The 22,594-nt window shown below is 47.4% G+C and overlaps 1 protein-coding gene across 7 annotated transcripts in view; it reads right to left on the bottom strand.

Moving 5' to 3' along the window:
* LOC119168574 (neurofibromin 1) overlaps window positions 1-22,594 on the bottom strand; it is a 237,568-nt gene that overhangs the window by 174,625 nt on the left and 40,349 nt on the right. For 6 of the 7 annotated variants that reach the window (XM_075890506.1, XM_075890501.1, XM_075890504.1 and 3 more), the window contains exon 2: window positions 17,310-17,443. In XM_075890506.1, coding sequence (XP_075746621.1) covers window positions 17,310-17,405 — 96 coding nt within the window. In that variant the 5' untranslated portion in view covers window positions 17,406-17,443. Of the gene's footprint in view, window positions 1-15,158; window positions 16,007-17,309; window positions 17,444-22,594 lie in introns of those variants that run through there. The other variant, XM_075890500.1, reaches the window with a different exon arrangement.

Genomic DNA, 22,594 nt, shown 5'->3' on the forward strand with positions numbered 1-22,594 from the left:
CGTTGCGACGCAGTGACAACCCCAAAGTCGCGGGCCCCTGGAAGCGGTTGGTACGTGAGGCCATTGCGGGCGAGCATTGAGGGCAGGCTCTGGCTCCGCGAAGGCACGGCGCTGGGGGCCGTCGTAGACCACGAAACAGAGACAGGGACCGGGGCGGGGAGCGGGGACGCCGAGTGTGGTTGGCTGCTGGCCGGGTAGGTGCGAGTGGAATGTGGCGAGGCACCCGGCAGGCCATTGCTGGCACCAGTGGCAGGTGGCGGAGCGGCAGGGGGCACCGTCAAGGAGCTGACCAGCAGCTGCGGCGAGGAGGAGGCCGAGACGTCTGAGCTGGTGGTCGCGGAAACGGCGAGGGCCACGTTGTCGCGTGCCGTCGCTTTCTTGGAAAACGTGCAGGTAGCAGGTACGTGTGATGAAGCTCTGCACGGGGGCTCTGAGGGAATGTACCTCTCGGAGGGAAGGTCAGTCGCAGTGGATGTCTTCTACCTCGCGGTCGTGATCAGGTGCAGGAGTGGATGTTTCTGCGACCGGATCAGGTGTAGAAGTAGTCGAAGCCGGGGTACCGAGGTAGCGGTCAATGGAGGGCTGCGGACCGGTTCGTACCTTGCTCTGCGACGCCGGGGAAACCTGCCTGGTGCGGGTAAACGGAAGCGGACGGTATGTGTTGCCGCTGCGGGCGAGCACCGCAGTGCAGAGGGCATCGTAAGGCTGCGGGCTGGTGCTTGAAGTTGCAGCGAGATGGCGCAACTCTACCGGTAGGGCGTCGAGAAGAATGGCGTGCATCAGCAGCTGGTCCGTGACGCCATTCACCGCAAGAACGGCGTCGAGTTGCATAAACCATACCTTTGAGTAGGTCGATTGGAACGGCGGCACTGGCGGGCAGAGTTGCGGGAACATGGCAGCGGGCCGTTCGGCGAAGGGCGTGTTCTCCGGGTCACCAATGTAGCGGCGAGAGAAGAGGAGACGTGAGATGACGTCGAAGGCGGCCGATGGGGCCGTGCCGATCTCGCCACTTTATTGCAGGCCTGAAGCGGAGCCACGTCGGCTACCAGCGTCCGCCACGCCAGGCGTGTCAGCTCGTTCTAATTCTCGCGCAGCTCGAGCTCGCGCCAGCTGCGCGAGAGACGCGGCGCGGTGATGGAAAAAATGACGATGGTGGTGATGGCACTACACCGTCATCGACTGCGCACACGCTGAAGTTGAGTTTTCACCCTTTTGTGATGTCCCATTACTTGACGCTCTTCATCAGCCGCCGAAGTTGTTCGTGCATGAAGATACCGATATTCCACCTGAAAATTTCGCACTTGTTCCAGTTTCGTGCAATGCCTACACTGACGCTACAGTCTTTTTTATGCCTTCTGATATCTTCACGAGTCGTCGAGCTCTGCCGCTGCCTTTTGCAACGATTGACCTTGCCGCCGGAAGAAGCAATATGTTCATACTCAATCCGCTTTCCACACCTGTCACTTTGCTTGCGGGGGAATGTCTCGGCCGCGTGCAGGATCTCGACCCTTCGTCTTTGGTTGATGTCCCGGATGACTACTGCGACCACCCAAAATCACTGTCGGTCCTCGAGGAGTCGTCCGAGGATACGTTTTCCAGCACCATCGCCGACACCCTCACTCCCACCGAACATGCCGACCTGCTTAATCTTCTGCATGAGTTCCGGAATTCTTTCGATGTGTCGCAACCTCAACTAGGCCGCACGTCAAGCATCGTGTTGACACCGGCCTACACCAGCCACTGCCTCAAAGACCATACCGTGTCTCCGCTGAAGAGCACCGCGTCATCAACGATCAAGTCGAAGATATGCTTCGTAGAAACGTCATTCGACCATCTCACAGTCCCTGGGCGTCTCCTGTCGTCCTGGTGCGTAAGAAAGACAGATCTATCTGATTTTTCGTGGACTATCATCGTTTGAATAAGATAACCCGCAAGGACGTATATCCTTTGCCGCGCATTGATGACGCCATTGACATCCTCCAAGGAGCGGAATTCTTCTCGTCGCTAGCTTTGCGGTCTGGCTACTGGCAAGTTCCAATGGCTGAAGCCGATTGCCAAAAAACTGCATTTATTACACCTGACGGACTATACGAGTTTAACGTCATGCCCTTTGGGCTTTGTAATGCGCCCGCCACGTTTGAACGACTTATGGATAATACGCTACGTGGCTTCAAGTGGAATATGTGCCTCTGCTACCTCGACGATGTCGCGGTTTTCTCGCACAACTTTCCTACGCACCTCTTTCGCCTCAGGCATGTTTTGACTTGTCTGACCAACGCTGGCCTGCAGCTTAACCTGAAAAAATGCCGCTTCGCTGCACGCGAGCTCGTCATCCTAGGCCACATCGTGTCGAAGCACGGCGTATTACCTGACCCAGCAAAACTTCGAGCAGTCGCAGAATTTCCCAAGCCGACGACCATGAAGGAACTTCGCAGTTTTGTAGGCCTATGCTCATATTTCCGGCGCTCTGTTCGCAATTTTGCATTCATCATGTCACCATTAACCCAGCTTTTTCGCAGTGACGTGAACCTCTCCTCCTGGTACCCTGCATGTGACGTTGCCTTCACTACTCTGCGCCGTCTGCTCACCTCCCCACCTATTCTTTTCGCCACTTCGACCCGACGGCTCCTACCGAAGTGCACACCGACGCCAGCGGCATCGACCTAGGCGCTGTCCTCGCTCAACGAAAGCCCGGCTATTCAGAATACGTTATAGCCTACGCTAGCCGCACTCTGACGAAAGCCGAAACTAATTACAGCGTGACAGAAAAAGAGTGTTTGGCTCTGGTGTGGGCGCTTGGAAAGTTCCGGCCGTACTTATACCGCCTGTTCGATCTAGTAACTGATCACCACGCGCTTTGCTGGATCTCCAAGTTGAAAGACCATTCTGGCCGCCTTGCGCGATGGGCACTCCGCATCCAGGAATACGACATTCGCGTCGTATACCGCTGCGGATGCAAACACTCTGACGCTGACGCCCTGTCCAGCTCACCTTTGCCACCAGCTACGACGTGCGGAAACACGTGCCTCCAGACCTTGTCATCGTTAAATCTTGACTCAATTGCCACCGAACAACAACGTGACCTGTGGATCGTACCTCTTCTCGAATATCTATCCGGTACGCCCAACCTTCCGGTAACTCGATCCCTCTGACGTCAAGCTTTCCATTTTGCCATCCGCGATCAACTTCTCCATCGACGCAACTACTCTCCTGATGGCCGCCGGTGGCTACTGGTCATTCCATGCACTTTACGATCGCAGGTATGCGCCTCTCTTCACGACGATCCACAATGTGGCCACGTCGGGGTGTTCAAAACATGTGAACGCCTTCCCCATCGCTATTACTGGCGCGGCATGTACAATTTTGTACGCAAATTTGTGCAGTGCTGTCCTGACTGCCAGTGACGCAAATCAATACCGCTACGTGCGACTGGCGAATTGCAGCCACTTCCATGCCTTGCCAAGCAATTTGATCGCGTTGGCGTTGACCTCTACGGCCCCCTTCCATTGACTCCAGATGGCAATCGGAGGAGTATAGTGGCGGTCGACCATCTAACACGCTACGCCGAAACAGCCGCTTTACGGAGCACTACCGCTCAGGATGTACCCTCTTTCATTTTACGTCAATTTATCCTTCGACATGGCGCACCGCGAGAGCTCCTTAGTGACAGAGGCCGCGCTTTCCTCTCCGAGGTCATCGAAGCTCTGGTTTCGAAATGCCACATCATTCATCGGAAAACGACAGCATACTACCCGCAGACTAATGGGCTAACGGAACGGTTTAACCGCATGCTTGGTGATATGCTCTCAATGTACGTGGCATCTAATCATAGCAACTGGGACCGTGTTCTCCCATACGTCACATTCGCATACAATACTGCAATACAAACAACCACGGGATTTTTCACCTTTCTTTTTTCTTTATGGACGTGACCCTTCCCATACAATTGATACTCTACTTCCCTACCGTCCTGATGCTTCCGAATGTCCACCTATCTTTGAAGCTGCTCGACAAGCCGAAGAGTGCCGCCAGCTTGCTCGTGCGTTCACCTTGGACGAGCAGCAACGCCGGAAAGAAAACCGTTGCACCTCTCTTCCGGATCCCAGCTATGCCCCAGGGTCTCTCGTGTGGCTTGCCATCCCATACCAAAGTCCGGGACTCTCATCAATACTTGTCCCCCAGTACGAGGGGTCTTACACCGTTTTAGAGATAACCTCTCCGGTTAATTACCTAATTGAGCCAGTTTCCTGATCGGATGACATGCGCCGGCGTGCACGTGACATCGTCCATGTTTCCCGCCTAAAACCATATCATGAGCCTCTCCCTGAAACTTCTTAGGTCGCCAGGATGGCTCCTTTTTCAGCGGGGGCGATTGTGAAGAAGAAGATGTGCCTGCAGCAAGCAGCATCGCCAACGCCCGGCTCTCTCGGCTCGTGCTTCCGTTCGTTGCTGTGCCAATCGCTGGACGGTTCTTCACGCTGTCTCGTTGCTGTCTTTGACGGCTAATAAACCTCCTCACAATCTAACCATTTGCGGGTTTATTCTTTCTTTCGTGACATGCGGCCGATAAATGTGTATCTTTTTTTATTGTTGAATTAAATTCTTTCGATAAATCTTCTTCAGAAAAGATTGTCTACAATTTTTTTGGGTGACCGCAAAGTGACAAAATAATCATTTGTGTTGTTACATACACATGCTTTATTCGTAACAGCAAGATAAAATTTAAAGAATACCTATATAACACTTAAAAATTATAAGTTGAAAGAAACATTTGTGTAGTTCACACACGTAGAAAAATAAGTGCACGGAGTTGCATCAAGTGAAAATACAGAAGGAGAAAACCCACTTTTTATCCCGCCAGCATCGTCTCACCACGCACACTTTAGAGATGTCTCTCACTCCTCAATATCCGAGTCTTCACTCATAAGTAACTCCTCGTATGATGGGCTGATTTTCACTGAATCAAACTCCGACTCGGCAGTCGAGCAGCAATTTGCAGTAATCGCCGCGAGACTCACTTGCGACAAACTGCTACGCACTTCCATAGCAAAAGCAACTGCATAAGGTGAGTGCAGTCAAGAAAACTGTGTGAGCACATCCGGCAAGGAAAGACAAGTCTGACACCTATAATAATCCTACACATTATCACCGACGAGATAGAAGTTAATTTTGCTCGTGCGTTCACCTTGGACGAGCAGCAACGCCGGAAAGAAAACCGTTGCACCTCTCTTCCGGATCCCAGCTATGCCCCAGGGTCTCTCGTGTGGCTTGCCATCCCATACCAAAGTCCGGGACTCTCATCAATACTTGTCCCCCAGTACGAGGGGTCTTACACCGTTTTAGAGATAACCTCTCCGGTTAATTACCTAATTGAGCCAGTTTCCTGATCGGATGACATGCGCCGGCGTGCACGTGACATCGTCCATGTTTCCCGCCTAAAACCATATCATGAGCCTCTCCCTGAAACTTCTTAGGTCGCCAGGATGGCTCCTTTTTCAGCGGGGGCGATTGTGAAGAAGAAGATGTGCCTGCAGCAAGCAGCATCGCCAACGCCCGGCTCTCTCGGCTCGTGCTTCCGTTCGTTGCTGTGCCAATCGCTGGACGGTTCTTCACGCTGTCTCGTTGCTGTCTTTGACGGCTAATAAACCTCCTCACAATCTAACCATTTGCGGGTTTATTCTTTCTTTCGTGACATGCGGCCGATAAATGTGTATCTTTTTTTATTGTTGAATTAAATTCTTTCGATAAATCTTCTTCAGAAAAGATTGTCTACAATTTTTTTGGGTGACCGCAAAGTGACAAAATAATCATTTGTGTTGTTACATACACATGCTTTATTCGTAACAGCAAGATAAAATTTAAAGAATACCTATATAACACTTAAAAATTATAAGTTGAAAGAAACATTTGTGTAGTTCACACACGTAGAAAAATAAGTGCACGGAGTTGCATCAAGTGAAAATACAGAAGGAGAAAACCCACTTTTTATCCCGCCAGCATCGTCTCACCACGCACACTTTAGAGATGTCTCTCACTCCTCAATATCCGAGTCTTCACTCATAAGTAACTCCTCGTATGATGGGCTGATTTTCACTGAATCAAACTCCGACTCGGCAGTCGAGCAGCAATTTGCAGTAATCGCCGCGAGACTCACTTGCGACAAACTGCTACGCACTTCCATAGCAAAAGCAACTGCATAAGGTGAGTGCAGTCAAGAAAACTGTGTGAGCACATCCGGCAAGGAAAGACAAGTCTGACACCTATAATAATCCTACACATTATCACCGACGAGATAGAAGTTAATTTTGCTCGTGCGTTCACCTTGGACGAGCAGCAACGCCGGAAAGAAAACCGTTGCACCTCTCTTCCGGATCCCAGCTATGCCCCAGGGTCTCTCGTGTGGCTTGCCATCCCATACCAAAGTCCGGGACTCTCATCAATACTTGTCCCCCAGTACGAGGGGTCTTACACCGTTTTAGAGATAACCTCTCCGGTTAATTACCTAATTGAGCCAGTTTCCTGATCGGATGACATGCGCCGGCGTGCACGTGACATCGTCCATGTTTCCCGCCTAAAACCATATCATGAGCCTCTCCCTGAAACTTCTTAGGTCGCCAGGATGGCTCCTTTTTCAGCGGGGGCGATTGTGAAGAAGAAGATGTGCCTGCAGCAAGCAGCATCGCCAACGCCCGGCTCTCTCGGCTCGTGCTTCCGTTCGTTGCTGTGCCAATCGCTGGACGGTTCTTCACGCTGTCTCGTTGCTGTCTTTGACGGCTAATAAACCTCCTCACAATCTAACCATTTGCGGGTTTATTCTTTCTTTCGTGACATGCGGCCGATAAATGTGTATCTTTTTTTATTGTTGAATTAAATTCTTTCGATAAATCTTCTTCAGAAAAGATTGTCTACAATTTTTTTGGGTGACCGCAAAGTGACAAAATAATCATTTGTGTTGTTACATACACATGCTTTATTCGTAACAGCAAGATAAAATTTAAAGAATACCTATATAACACTTAAAAATTATAAGTTGAAAGAAACATTTGTGTAGTTCACACACGTAGAAAAATAAGTGCACGGAGTTGCATCAAGTGAAAATACAGAAGGAGAAAACCCACTTTTTATCCCGCCAGCATCGTCTCACCACGCACACTTTAGAGATGTCTCTCACTCCTCAATATCCGAGTCTTCACTCATAAGTAACTCCTCGTATGATGGGCTGATTTTCACTGAATCAAACTCCGACTCGGCAGTCGAGCAGCAATTTGCAGTAATCGCCGCGAGACTCACTTGCGACAAACTGCTACGCACTTCCATAGCAAAAGCAAACTGCATAAGGTGAGTGCAGTCAAGAAAACTGTGTGAGCACATCCGGCAAGGAAAGACAAGTCTGACACCTATAATAATCCTACACATTATCACCGACGAGATAGAAGTTAATTTTGCGAGTACCCAAAACCAAAAAAGCAACCACAGCACCATTTCTGCACCGTTTGTCTGTCAGGCGCAAATGGTCATTTAGGCACAAATGGTGCCTGTAAGCCGGGCACCATTTTTCAGTCAGTCGGGTCATTTATCAGGCATCATTTGTGTCAGTTGGCGCTTGCACGGAACAGTCATATTCATGTACTGGGGATAAAATAAACGAGGGAGTCACAAAATGGTCACCTTTTGAAAGATAATAAATCAGAAAGCCATCTTTTTTTTTAAAGGCGCAACAAGCGGGAACAGACCCAGGAGCTAAACTGATGCTACCCAGCGTTTCAGTATAGTAAAACATTTTAAAAAAACAGATGACAAAATATCGACGCTAGAAAACTCCACATATTCCATCAGTGTGGCAGCACATGCCAAGCAAGAGAAAAGATCGAACTGGCGTGCATTTTAAACATACAGGCAATGACGTACATGCACATCTTTGACCGTCTTGTGATTGTTAGTGGATGACGTACATCTATGTCTCTGACTGTCGATCGGTTAAATCAATCATACTGTTGGAAGAGTCAACAAATAGCACTGGAAAATTCACAATGAAATGAGTGGAGACTACACTGGAGACTATGTTAAAATTAAATATGTGCACTTGTACATAGCTGTGCATATCTTTACTGCACAAAATTGCTATTTTTCTTCTCTCCTTCATATTTGAGCAACCTTCTTTATTATGATTAAAAATATTTTAAAAGGTCCTCTAAACCACCCAAAGGTCATAATTCAGCTGTGGTGGGGAAGTTGTGCGTGAGTGTACAATGAACAGCAAGCCGTGAGAATTTTTTGAAATGATGCCGTGATAGTAGAGTTGAACGCGTTTGATTATTGAAACGTGGTGATCGCTACTTTCGCTCTTTCCATCGCTAACCTCCACTAGTATCCTTTTACGAAGGCACTTCGCCCTCGGGCTGAGCGCCACTACGGTTGTTTCTCCTCCCATAACGCGAGGGTTTTTTTAGGGGCGAAGCTCCCTAAGGCGTTGGTCTGCCCATCCCTTGCATGTATGTAGTAGTACATAGCCACCAGTGGGACATACCCGCCCTAGAGCGGGTATGTGCCTTTCAAGGATGAGAAAATTTATTGCATTTCCACTTCTTTTGTGCTTTTTTTGTATAGGTAGCAGTTTTTTTTTATGCACCTTTTCAAACTATTTGCATGCACGCTCTGTGGCATCTGGCAAGACTGATTGGAAACAAGACCACATATAAAGACAGGAAAGGACAACAGTTTGGCCGCAATCAAATTTCGATTCTTCGCCCAGCTGAATTGCATATTTTCATGCTGTTGCTGCATATGCCTATAACTGCTTTAAAAAAAGTGCCATTTGATTACAGTAGCAAACATTACCAAAGACATTTAGCTTAGTCGTTCTTACAGCCTTCCTCACTTCCGGTTCATGTTCTAGGGTAGTTATACCAACTGATTCATCAACAAGCAATAATGAAACAGGCACATGGAAGTGGCCAGCTGCTCTGCGAAAAAATGAAAGCTCTGCAAAAGCAAGTTAGAAAGTTTTTGCCCTCATTTTTTATTAGCCAGGTAAGGTACATACAAGTACAAGTTGTTACAAATATACGTGTTTCTGGATTTAGTTTAAACTCCTTTCTTCATTCTATACACTTTAGACACAGCCCCAGAGCCGTTCAGACATTTGTCCCTTTGCAGCAGTAAATTGAGGATGTCCCTGTGATGTAGATAGTCCGGCTGACAATAAAATCATTATTGGCATCATGCTGCATCATTTCACCACGAGAGTCTGGACCACCCACTGTAGAGTCCGCACCTTGCTGCTTAAGATTTACACATTTTCAGTGTGCTAAGGAAGTTCCTGGTTGTAAGCGATTCATGTACAATGATGAACCGAGCTCAGCATTTCAACGGAGGTTCCGCAGTCAGCGGGACAAATACTATCGTAGAGGAGTTTCAAATGTAGTGCTGTGGTGGGATAAACTTTTGAACTAGTGCAGAGACTATGTGAAAAAGTAGTAGCTTGCGAAAGTAGGGTGCGTATAAGAGGCAGCTTTAATACCATGCTTCCAACTCTTGTAATGTACAAAAAAGAAGCGTGGCCTTGAGGTCTGGCATTCGTTACTTCATGGCAGCCTTTGATGTAAGCACAATATTGAGACCATCTATTCGCTCTCTAAACCTCGCAAGTTGTGTGTAAGGTGAATCTAATCTACAGATATAAAAGGATATGCAATTGAAACATGAACACCAAAAATGTTTAAGGTGTACACATGCCTCAGCATATGTGTGGCTGTAGTGACAGCTCACGAAATGTTGCGCGACAGTCGAAGAATAATGAAAGTTCAGGAAAAACTCTGATACCACCCGCAAGGCAAAACGAGCACCCAAAACAAATTGTTGATATTCCCAACATTGCAGCATACAAGTTTTTAAAAATGCTTACGTTATCTTCAACACCTCAAGCTAACATGTTTATTGGCCTTCTGTATTGAAATGCCTTCTCTTTCAAAAGAAACATTACCTAGGACTTTAAATAAGCTCACCTTTGTTAAACAGGTTTAGACAAGTTCGAGACTTCAAAACTTCAGTCTCCACAATGAATTGCCACTTTTTCAGTTTGTTTAACAAATGTTGCACCACCAGCTTGCTTCAGTTAAACAAAAATGGCAAAATAACCTTCTCTAGCACCTTCCAAAGGGTGTGAGAGATAAACAGTGAGTTAGTATTCAATAATCAAATACTACTTCATAACTTCATATTTGTTTGTTTTGAGGAAACAGGTCGAATCATTTGATCATTTCAAAGAAAATGGCAGAACACTCCGCTATTTCAACATCTCACTTACATCGCTGCACTGCAATGTAAATGCCATTTCCTGGTTTTTAAATTAGTTTTCGTACTAAGGCCATTTCTGGTAAAATATTTTTGAACTTGACACTCATGTCATGATTTTTAAGTTAGGCTCTGTCGCTTGTGTTCGCCATGCAATCATGCTATACCATACCAGTTTTGCAACATGTCATGTGAGCTTGCCAAGTCTACCCTTCAGCCCTGCTGGAATACTGTGTTGCCCACATTTGCCAATCAAAGGCTTGACCAGATCCTAACAAACGTCAAAACCTGCAAGGGATGTTCGCCACCGCTTGTCATTAGTCTTTAGATTATGTGTCTATTTTTCTGACTTGCCAGGCCTTTTTTTTTTTTTCATGGACTCTCCTGGTATTGCAGAATAAAACATTCATAGTTGCAGCAAAAAATATTTTTCTCTTCAGTGCTTCTTTGATATTTATATGTGAAGAATTGCCTAAAACGTCATTGATGTGCAAGTCCCCTGTCTGCAATATTTAGTTCGTCAATACCGTAGTAAACACGGCACTGATGATCAGTGACACCTAATCAACACAAGCCCTTAGAAATGCCTTGTGAATTGTTATACAGGCAAATTTTGCTTACCAATCGTACCACTCATGCTCCATATAAACTTGACTTTTTAGGGGACAGCTTAAACTCGGCTCAAAATAGGAGACCATTGAAAACTCTGCATAATGCGAAGAACGAATTAAGTTCTCAAATAGTGGTTGAAAAGTAAAAGGTCAGCTCGTAAACATTATGTGCTTTGCCATAAAACTGGCATAGATTTTAATAACAGTGGTATTTCAAAGAAAGAGCACATCCTGGTCAAACAGTGTTACTTGATGAGAAAACTATGATGCAATTTGTTTTAATTATTTTTTTTTACAATGGACGAGTCTGCAGTAGAGAGACCTTCGCAGCTTGCCAGCTGTGCAACATGTTTATTAACCAGGCATGCATTGTCCAACTGTTTCGGGGAAAAGAAAAAGCGTCCCCTTTCCTCTCTCATTCGTTAAAATCATCAGTCAGAGGTAAAATGTTCATCCCCAGGAGGTCATTCTTTTACGCTACCCACTGTGCTCTTTGTTGCGAAGTGTCAATGTACCGCCTGTTGCTACAGATTATTACCTATGTGTGCTGCAGGCTTACGTGCTAGGTTTCTAAAATTACTCCTAGCCGCACAACTTCAGACAAGTCAACACTATTCCAAGTAATTGCCAACAGCCTCGCGCTCAAAAAAAGTTCGCAAAGAGAAACCTTTATTTTGTGGGTACAAAAAATTGTATTCATGAGCATGAGAGTCTATCAGTAAACAACTGACTGAGCACAAACAACATTTTAAGAATGATGCTCGTAGTGCAAAGACAAACTGCCAAGTCCAACGAGACCATGCTCAATCATTTCACTGCTCCACGGACGACATCACACAAAGCTTACAACTAGAAAATAGTGATTCTAATGCATTCTAAGTAAAGGCATGATGAGAGAAAGGTGCTGAAGAACAAGACTAATGCCTGGCTTTCAAATCACAAAGCTTCCTGGTAAAACAAAACTGACTGCACCGCACACCACTACATTACCCAGATTTCACAAAATATAGAATGATAGATGTGTAAGTACACGACATTTGCCTTGCTGGTCAAATCATATACAGCATTATCCAATTTGGCAGGATCATCAGAGGAGACGCATTTTGAAACTTATCCAACCAAAAATTGTGTCATCCGGGCATAGATGTGGCCAACATTCACGGGAGTTGTAGACCGGGCAAAGAGTCTAACTTTCAGCACCTGAACAGTTTAATGAATGGATTCGGTCCAATATTCCAGCTGTTTCCTGGTCATGTATTCTTGAAACTATCATTCCCACTGTTGTGTTGTTAGCATTATGTGAATAAAGCTCAGTGAGCTCGCATAACACTTTAGGGCACTCAGCTACTCAAATGTCCTGAACGAGGTATTGAGAAAACTACAATTGCTACTCTGGGCCTCTATAGCACAAGACCTTGCTGAGGCTTACTTTAAAAGACAAATGAAATCGATTTTGTGGCCCTTATAAAAAGCATGCCAACCCTTTTGAATCTTTTTTTAACTTCAGAATAGTGGGTACATATGCGTGTTTTTAAGCCAACCATAGTTTTCTTTTTTTATCCAATTTTCACTTAGCAAACCATGCATAGGGCAACAACATACAATGCATACCAATTTAAGCAGCAGTGATAAATTATTTGTGGTAACTAATAGACAAAGAAAACTCATTAATATTGTTTCCAACAAGGAAAGACGAGCCCTTGACACTTCCACTTCTTTCCTTCAATGCAAATTATGTCAGTTAGAACTCTGCACTTATCCACACAATTCTTTTGTCTTTCTTTCAGACTGCTGTAATTCCAACAGGTAATGTATCAGTGCTGCTTTCTGCACTTAGCTATTGTCAGTTATAGGTAAAATGTAAGCGCTTACCCAGTTCTCCAACTGCACGCATCATTCAGCCTACTTAAACTAAAAAATTTCAATCATAGTTTGGATCGCAACTGGGTTTTGATACGAACCCAATTAGTCTGACTGGGGCTTGTACTGTTGTTGCCATATGAAAGTTTTGAGAAACAAGGTTTGGGTATGGGCCACTTTGCATTCCATCACAGATATTTACACATGAAGCACACAAGGGGAGACAGAATGAAACAGCCAAATGCTGCTGATTCCCTCTGTCCCCTTGTCCTGGTATGCGCTGTTTACAGCTTTAAGAAGATTGTACAGAGCCGTAAAAAGTATGAGTTTACAAACCCAATTCCCTGGTAACAAGTTCCTGGAATCTCATTCCCTCATCACAAAACTAAGCAACAAAGCAAGGCCTCTACAAGTAACGTGGATCTATAAAATGTAACGGTTTAAATTTGCAACTTTAAGCGAGATTCTGATCTGAATACAGACATGTCTCTGCCTGCTGCCAACCACTTACAATGGAGCAATCGTTGTCTTTAAATGAAAACATGCCAGTGTGCACTGAAGAAGTGCATCACTGCAACCAGGCGATGTCCTGAGAAACAAAACTGTAATTGAGCCATTCTGTCGAGTGAAATCCCAAGCATTTACGTCCCCCCTGTATCATTCCTACCACAGACATCCTGCGAAAGGTAGCTCTACAGCATTTGCAAGAATAATCGTAAATCATGATGGGGTCACCATCAGACCAACCAAAATAGTGATAAATAGCTCACACATGAAGCAAGTTTCTCTTGATCACCAAGGGTCTGACAAAAGTTTTCTTCTTTCAACGTGCATAAGACTTCTCAGTAGGTGAAAGGCAAAACGCATAACAGTTCCGTATGCACGCAAGGATTCAAAGAAGGGACACCTGGCGTTTCCTGTAAAAGGGGGACAATCCAGGGTACCGAAAAGGGGGGTGCGGTCAACTGCGCGTGTAAACATATGCGGGCCCCGTTCGTAACCGAAAAACGACGGGAAATCCGCAACGTCACCACGGCCGGACGAGCGACGGCATGGAACGACCACGCATGGCCAACCCACGCACGGCGATGAATGGGCGCTCGGCGGCCAAGGTCGAAGCTGCCAAAATCACGCGTACGCAATCAGGCCCTTCCTTTCCTTGCTTTTCGCGAATGGGCTGGGTCAATCGCGCGCAAGCCCCAGTGCTCGCCTCACGCAACATCACCACTGGGGGAAACACGTACGATAAATCTCGCGGCCCAGAGCCAACACGGAAGCTGCAGCCGGCGCAAATTGGCAACTTCGCTTCATTTCCCTCGACGCTTCGTGCCATATTTCGTTGTTCATCGCGATCGAGTGAGGATTAAAGGGCCGTCGAGGCAGGCCGATTACGTCTCGCTCTAGCCGCAGATAAGGGAGGCAATCGCGCGGAGTGCTCTTCCATTCATAAAAATGGGAACTAGCCGAGCGTTTACTTCTCGTGGCGTCCTGCCAGTGTCATCACAGACGGGTTTCTTTCCTTTTTGTTTTTCCTTCCTAGACGAGAACATTGCCACCGAACCCCGACGCGCGGCCAACCGTCCTTTCGCTTTCTGTTTCGGAGACCAGTGCCAATAACAGCAGTCTAGTTTCCGAGCTTGATTCAAATTTGTGGCCGCCACTGGTACAGTTGTACTCTCTGGCCGTACGCGATTAGAAACTCCGGCTACTTTCCGGAGACTCGTCCTCAGCCATGCGCGACATCAGTTCGGATCCCGGTGTTCACCTGTACGACGTGCGCCGTTACGCGATCGCGGTGGCAGTGCCGGTGTATCGATCGCGAAGCCCCTGCTGGAAAGAAGGGCATGGGACGATATGGGGAGCGGGAAAAAAAAAAATGAGCGCTGCGGAGTCTGGCGCGCGCAGCACTCTGTCGGGTCTGCCGAATTTTTTTTCGTGCGTGCGATGAGTTTACGCGGTGTCCTCACAACGGTGCGCACCCTGGTCGAGCTGGGCGGTTGTTGTGGCGCACTTCGGGGCTACGGAACGCAAAACCTGCTTCCAAACGGGCGCCGGAGTAGTGTGGGCGTCCGAGCACTTCCGCTCCTATGCGACACTTCTTTTTTATTATTACGTTTTTTTGCTTTCGCTTTCCTTTTCCTCGCGGATCGCTCCTGCGGCGAAGACGACGCGCGGGGGCGACTTCCGTTCACCGAAATAAAGGAAAGAAACGACATGTCGTTTTGGCCGAGGAAAACTGAGACCCCGTCCGAAAGCCGTGCCGAAGCGAGTCCCACGGAACGTCAGTACGGCAACGCCGGCGCGATCAGCGGCAAAGGTCGCACCGACAAAACACGGCTGTCGCACGCACACCGAGGAGGCACGGCGCCCACAGGACGCCCCGTAAAGGTTTACCTGTTCCTCAAAACGCGTGATGAGCGACGAAACCCACTCCACGGGCTTGGTGGCCATCGTCACTGGCGTCTGCAGGAACATCAACAGAGACCACCGAACATTTTGGACGCCATCTTCCTAATAGACGCGCAGCAAGCGCGCATGCGCTTTCTCCGCGTGCGCTATTGGTGGAACGCTCAATGGGCGTCGTCTGCTAGCGCCCGATGGTGCTGCCGCGCGCGGTCTGTTGTTTTGACGCAGCGACGGCGCGTTTTTTGGACCGTAATTTCTCCGAAAAGCAAACGTAACTCATTATCCACACAAGATGCATTGAAGCTTATCAAGCACCAGGTCATCGACAACAAAACGAGAGACGTGAGAGCCATTCTGTGCCTAGATCTATAAAAAGCGTTTGACAACATCCACCACTCATTCATACTCGAAGCAATTTCCAAGCTTGGTCTGGGGAAAGCCTTCTATGACTACGTATGGTCCTTTTTTACAGATCGGAAAGCCGTGATGAAGATTGCAGATATCGAGACCACAGCAATCGAACTACAAGCAAGGGGCACGCCGCAAGGGGCAGTGATTTCACCAATGCCGTTTAACATTGCCATGATTGGACTGTCAAAAAAAATTATCGAGCATAGAAGGATTGAAGCACAGCATCTACGCAGATGACATTACCATCTGGTATACAGGTGGAAGCGAGGGGCAGATTGAGAGCGCCCTGCAAGAGGCGATTGACACCGTAGAAGAGTACCTTCATCCTTCTGGGCTCAAGTGCTTCTCGAGTAAGTCAGAACTTTTACTGTATCGGACTGCACGCCGGGGACCGAAGCCCAGGGGATGGAAGCCGTTAAACCAGATAGACATCCACCTCCGTACAAGTCAAGGGGATTCCATCCAGAGGGTCGACTCCATCAAAGTCCTGGGCATGCTGATAGAGTCTACCGGCGCCAACAGCAAATCTATAGCCAAGTTAACTTGGAAAACAGACAGTGCGGTGCACCTCATACGCAGAGTGGCCAACAAAAGAAATGGGATCAAGGAAGACAACCTCATCAGGTTGATGCATGCGTTTGTTCTAAGCCACTTCACGTACGAGGCAGCAATGCACAACTGGTCAAGAGCAAAGTCCGAGACACTGAATGTGCTCCTCAGGAAAGTTATCAAGAAGGTCCTGGGCCTACCCATACATACCAGCACCGAGCGTCTGCTTGAGCTTGGCATTCACAACACGCTCGAAGAAATAGCAGAAGCCCAAGAGAGAGCACAGTTTGCAAGATTATCTACAACAAGGTCGGGGAGAATGATCCTGCAGGAGCTGGGCCAACACCCAATAACAATCAGACACAATTACAATGATATCCCTGACAACATCAGGGAGAATATCAGGGTGTCTCCTATACCATGAAACATGCATCCAGAACACAACGTCGGAAGAAGAGTAGCGAGGGCCAGGGCTATACTTCGTCAAGTCTCAAACGAGGAACGAGGGGTCGTATTTGTTGACGCGGCTTCCTACGCCAATGGGAAAGCGTTTGTGGCAGTGGTGGTCGACGGGGCTGGCCATGTCGTATACTCAGCGACGGTCAGGACGAAAGACCCAGTCGTTGCGGATCAGGTGGCGATCGCCTTAGCACTCAAGATGGATAACATTGAAGTCGTCTACAGTGATTCCATGGCAGCACTACGGGTGTTCTCCAAGGGGGCGGTCTCTGAACAAACGCTGAGAATACTGCAAGGCAAGAACATAACGCATCATCTTCTGAGTTGGTTTCCAGCTCACCTTGGACAAATCAACGATTCCCCTCCCAATCTCAATGAAGCAGCACACGAGGCGGCGCGAGAACTCTCCAACCGCGCCTCCCCGGGGATGCGTTCTACCGGTGAAGGGTATAACCGGGAAATTCTTACAACATATAACGAGCTCACTAAACATTTCTACTTGTCTAGAAGGATTTTCCCTCCACCTCACAAAAATCTAACCCGGCCCCAAGCACTTACATTAAGGCTTTTGCAAACGCGGATGTACCCTACTTTGAAAATGTTACACATCATGTACCCTGACCTGTACGCAAGTAATCTTTGTCCACATTGTGGGGAAATAGCTTCATTAGAACACATGCTCTGGCAGTGCACCAAATTCGCTCATATATCGAACATCACCTCTGCCAGGTGGGAGGCGGCAATCCGCAGCTCATCCTTGGCAGATCGGCTCTGGGCTGTCCACCAAGCCCGCGAGGCGGCTGAGGAGCTTGGCATCTCAGTCCCCGCGTGGGAGCTGCCCGCAACGCAGTGATCTGTGTTTTGGAGGACCAAATAAAAGTTTATCCAATCGAATCCAAAACGTAACTCATCTCTCCCAAAAATAATTAACATTAGTTCTAAGTTCGAATGAGCATTCGATCCCCGTCATGATGGTCCCTCCAAACTAAAGCCTATAAATACCGATACGCTCGCTGTATGAAAAAATTATTTCATACGACACACTGTAGCTGAGCAAAATTACCTACTTTGATTGATTGATTGATATGTGGGGTTTAACGTCCCACGTCCCAAAACCACCATATGATTATGAGAGACGCCGTAGTGGAGGGCTCCGGAAATTTTGACCACCTGGGGTTCTTTAACATGCACCCAAATCTGAGCACACGGGCTTACAACATTTCCGCCTCCATCGGAAATGCAGCCGCCGCAGCCGGGATTTGAACCCGCGACCTGCGGGTCAGCAAATTACCTACCTTCTAACATCGCAACATAACGAGAATTCAATGAATTTCAGAAAATTGTTCGCACTTATCTCATGTCCTGATTCTTACCCAATATTAACCAATTACGCGCTCGTTCATTATTTTTTTTATTCTTGCCAGGTTTGGCACGCTTTCTGCCTTTAACTTGCTATTACTAGTGCCAAAGTCCGCCAAAGCTGCTAGTGCCGTAGCACGGAGTGACAATACAGGGTGGTGGTGATGGTCCGCCCACCCCACCCCTGTCCCAATGTTTTTACATTATGTATGTGTATGCATGTGCGCGTACATGCAAAACATGCGTGGACGTGTACATAAAGGGGGTCGGACGCATCTCGAAATATTTTCTGACTATGCACCAGCTCAATACTATAAATAGTGCATTGTTTTGTACCATAAAATTTCTCATATTTTCAATTTACAACTACGGCGTTTTTTTATTATTATGTTACTCGTGTTCCACTTAAGGGACATGCTGCAATTATCATGATTCTTAAAATATATAGGAAGGGTTCTGTAGGTAGGGTTCCATCGCGTTTTCCTTTTTTTTTTTTACTTCGTAGATGCTGCGTAACATTAATATCACTGCAAGATACTCTCACCATTTCCGATGAAGGCGAAAATTCTGTAGACCCGTGTGCTCAGATTTGGGTGCACGTTAAAGAACCCCAGGTGGTCTAAATTTCCGGAGCCCTCCACTACGGCGTCTCTCATAATCATATGGTGGCGTTGGGACGTTAAACCCCACATATCTATCAAACAATCAAGATACTCCCACACGTGCAATAGCATCTAACAGAGTACCCTTAGGCTACCATGAAATAAATGTTTTATGAAATAAAAATTTTGGAACGAAAAATGAATGAGACTGATATACGATGTTTCGAGAAATGCGGCCAATATCATTTGTGATGAAATCTAGCTAATGCACCTGACGACGTGCAACTCTCGCCGTGTGGTGCCCCGTCCTCGGACTTCTTCGACCGCATCCCAACTTCCCTATCTCCTTCTTTTTCTGTCGCTTACCTGTCCTACTTCTTTATTTGTATCTTTCCACTATGCTTTTTATCCCTCTTCCCCTACAAGGCACTGCGCCCTGTCGTTCATGAGGCAGACACATATTAGGTGCATTTTTCCTCTTTTCAAGGACCACGCACACACACTTCAATTCTTCTCTTTCAGTTGAGAAGAATCTGCTCATTCGCAAGCATGTGCGTGCGTGTGTTTCAGTAGTGCAACTTTCTCTCTCTCTCTCTGTGGAGGAGGGAGGGGGCTGATAGCACCTTCCTTCTCACCCTCCTTGAGTCCGACTTGACCCATTACCACTAGCCCACTACCCTCTCACCAGAAAGCTGAAAGTACGCCCTCAAGGTTTCTGTCGACGTTGCTATCGCAATTAAGGGGTTGGTTTGAGGGTTAATTTTCGTGATTGACTGCAGAAACTCCTAAAATGAAAGGGCCCCTTGGTTTGTTTTCCTAGCACACAAAGCCGAGTGGTAGAGAGAGACGAGAAAATCAACCAGAATTATGGCATCCGGCTGGTTTGCTGCCCTGCACTATGCGGAAAGGGGAAGAAAAATGTGAAGGAAAGCGGAGAGACAAGTAGACGCGGCGAAAAAAAAAAGAAATAATGAGAGCGAGGGTGTGGTAGTGATATACAGAGTTAATATGCATATGCGACCTAGCAGAGGCCATGCAAAATGCTCGACGTTACAACGAGCTGGTTCACCGCGCAACATCCCATTCCTACTTTTCCCATCCCGTATCTTTCCTATAGCGACGTACGAATCACGTTCTAAACATTCTGGCAGATCTCATGCATGGTGAGAATCGATTTCAGGCCAAGTATGCACCGAATTTAAAACCGATTTCTCGTTTTCAGTCAGTCAGCGTTAAAAGGTGTATCGCGACGTTTTCGGGTATTTGTGCAGGCCTGCGCACATATCATGGGCACGTCGACTACACTGGCGTACCGACGGCCCCCAAGTTGACGCTATGAATCCTAATGAAGAGCGCGCTGGCCGGATTTGAACAACCAGGTGTTCTATACATTACAGGCACGCGTCCGCTTGTAAATGCAGACAAAATAAGAAAAAATGAGAACAAAACTTCATTTTGAGGGAAAGAATAGAAAAGGGGCACTCAGGAGCATGTTGGTTGGGGCCCCAAGTCCAGGGCCGCACTGGCTTGTGCCACTCGCCTAACATGACCATATCTCTCGGGAGTCTGACCGAAAGCCAGTTAATTCCACATCTTTTTTTAGGCAGCACCATTGTAGATATAGTTCGGAGCAGAGGGAGCAAGGGCCGTTCCATGCGCTTCCCGCACAGCCGTAACGCACGAGCCGGGACCCCTACCGTACGCAAGCGCGGGACAAATAAGCCAATTGGCGACGCTCTTTCACCCTCCGCAGCGCCAGGCACTGCGCCGTGCTCCCTACCGGACTGCAGAAATTAGGTGCCTTTCTCTTCTTCTGACCACTACCACCACCGCTTGCGTGCGGTAGGGGTCCCGGCACGTGCGTTGCGGCTGTGCGGGAAGCGTGCGGAATGACCCTAACAACTTGCCACCTAGGGCCCAGAGGTGCAATTAGCGCTTCGGAGTCGGTTAAATAACTTTTATGCTTTACAAACACACGCGTCCAGCCTACAGGCTTCACTTGTATTACAGCAGTAGTATTGCGTGGTACAACCGATCGGGCGTCAGAACAAGTGATTATCATGATGGCTTCGTGGTTAAAAGCCGACCACCTATCACAAAAGGCCTATTTAGCACAGGAACACGCGTAGCGATGATTACTGAAACGAATGCAACAAGAATAATGGAAATTGGTGCACACAACAGTGAATTTATGAGTCCTCAAAGTTCAAAACTCGAGCAGACGACGAGGAGAAGCGTTCTCTTTCGCATTCCACTCGCCTGCTGGCGTCAAAGAGCACTTACACTTACAATACACACTTACACTTACACTCACAATACACTTACAATACACTTACAAATACACCCATACACTTTGTGCAGGGTTACTTCTCAGCTTGCATGCGAGACTCGTTCTACGTCAACGCCGGCGCCCACCGCCCGTCGCATTGATAAAACGCGGCATGCGTTTCCACTTTTAGTTGCTGGCGTACCGTTGCCTCGTTCGCAGGCTGTGTTGTGTTCGTTGTTCTCCAATACATCATTTTGAGACATGAATGATTTCTTTCGAGAAAATATAAAAAAAGATCTTGGGTGTTTTTAGCATTCACTCGTATGGCCTAGCTACCACCACATGAATTTTGCACGCTATTTCTTCCATCCAGCCAATCAAAAGTGAACGGTGTTTGTCGTCACGTCACATGACATTACATCACTTCCCACAACAAAAATAGCCGATGTGTGTCGCCGTAGTCAAAAACCAACGTAGTTTGACCCGTGAATTAAAATTATAACAGTGTCGATTTCGGCGTTGCCATTTGCGCAATGATATCGGCGCGTTCCAGAGCACCTGAAGAACCAATGAAAAATACATGCTCATATAGTGTCGCAGGGCCCCTTTAAGGCCACGTTGTGAGTGCGTAGCATGCTCGAAAACATTTCCCGCGCACATTCTCCCGTGGTTTAAAACATCCTAACCATTACACAGAATGCAGCCGTATGGGAATGCTTCAGGCACAAGCCACTTTCAGTATTATCGACTACATTGTAGTCATCGACCATTTAAACTTTTAGAGTAACATCATACGATAAAACGCATGCACTGACTGCTTGAAGTACGCACTGTGGGGACAGGATATCCCTATCACGCTCAACTCTTAAAGACCGGTGTGCGAGACATCGACGATGGCGAGGCACCCGATGTCGGAGGACATTATACCTCTGCGACGACCCCGAGGCCTTACAGGATTGCAAGGACATCATGGTCACGGACCACATGTTCCTCATAGAAAAACGCGACAACTTTACCCACCACCCCCTCAAGCAGCTAGAGAGGTCTCAGGCGTCTGAATCGAGGCGTCTGCGAGCTGACACATTACACAATCCCTGAAACCTGCATAGACTATTTCAGGGACGGGTTTTAGTGCCGCCATATTGTTAACCTTTGTGTTTTGCATCTTTAACAACAAAACAAACAGTGTTGCGGTAGACGCATACGCACAAAAATTGTTGGGTAGGTGCATACATTGTTTCGTGGCTTTATTAATTCGCATCCCTATATACAAAAGCAAGGAATAATCGGCTTAACAGCCCAAGACCCAGATACCTTACAGAAAATAGTCTATATAATGGAGTGCGGTGTTCGCCGCCAATACCCGGATGAGCGATAGTGTACCCTAAGATGACTGGCTGAGCGGTGGCGAGCCGCCCTTCTCAGCCCGCAGTGAACCAAATGGGGCTGTCAAGCGATCCACGGCTGTCCCCGAGGACAGCGCGCAATGTTCCCTGGACGGCGGCTTCTGGAGGCCTAGCCCGGGCCAGTGATTTCTCGTTGGACCCTTAATAAAGTTTGTTGTGTACCTTAAGGGTCGATCCCCAATTTTTCTTTGCTTCCATCGGTACATTGTTCATAGCCAACGTCGATGAACAAATTTTATTACGTAGTATGCCCCTATGAATCACCTGGCCACGTTAGGCGAATATGTGCCACACGTGACTTGTGGGAAGGGTTTCATGGATACGCAAGTCATGTTATTATTGACATAAACTGTCAATCACGTTTGCCGT

Source organism: Rhipicephalus microplus, chromosome 3, assembly GCF_043290135.1.
Source record: "Rhipicephalus microplus isolate Deutch F79 chromosome 3, USDA_Rmic, whole genome shotgun sequence".
NCBI lineage: Eukaryota > Metazoa > Arthropoda > Arachnida > Ixodida > Ixodidae > Rhipicephalus > Rhipicephalus microplus.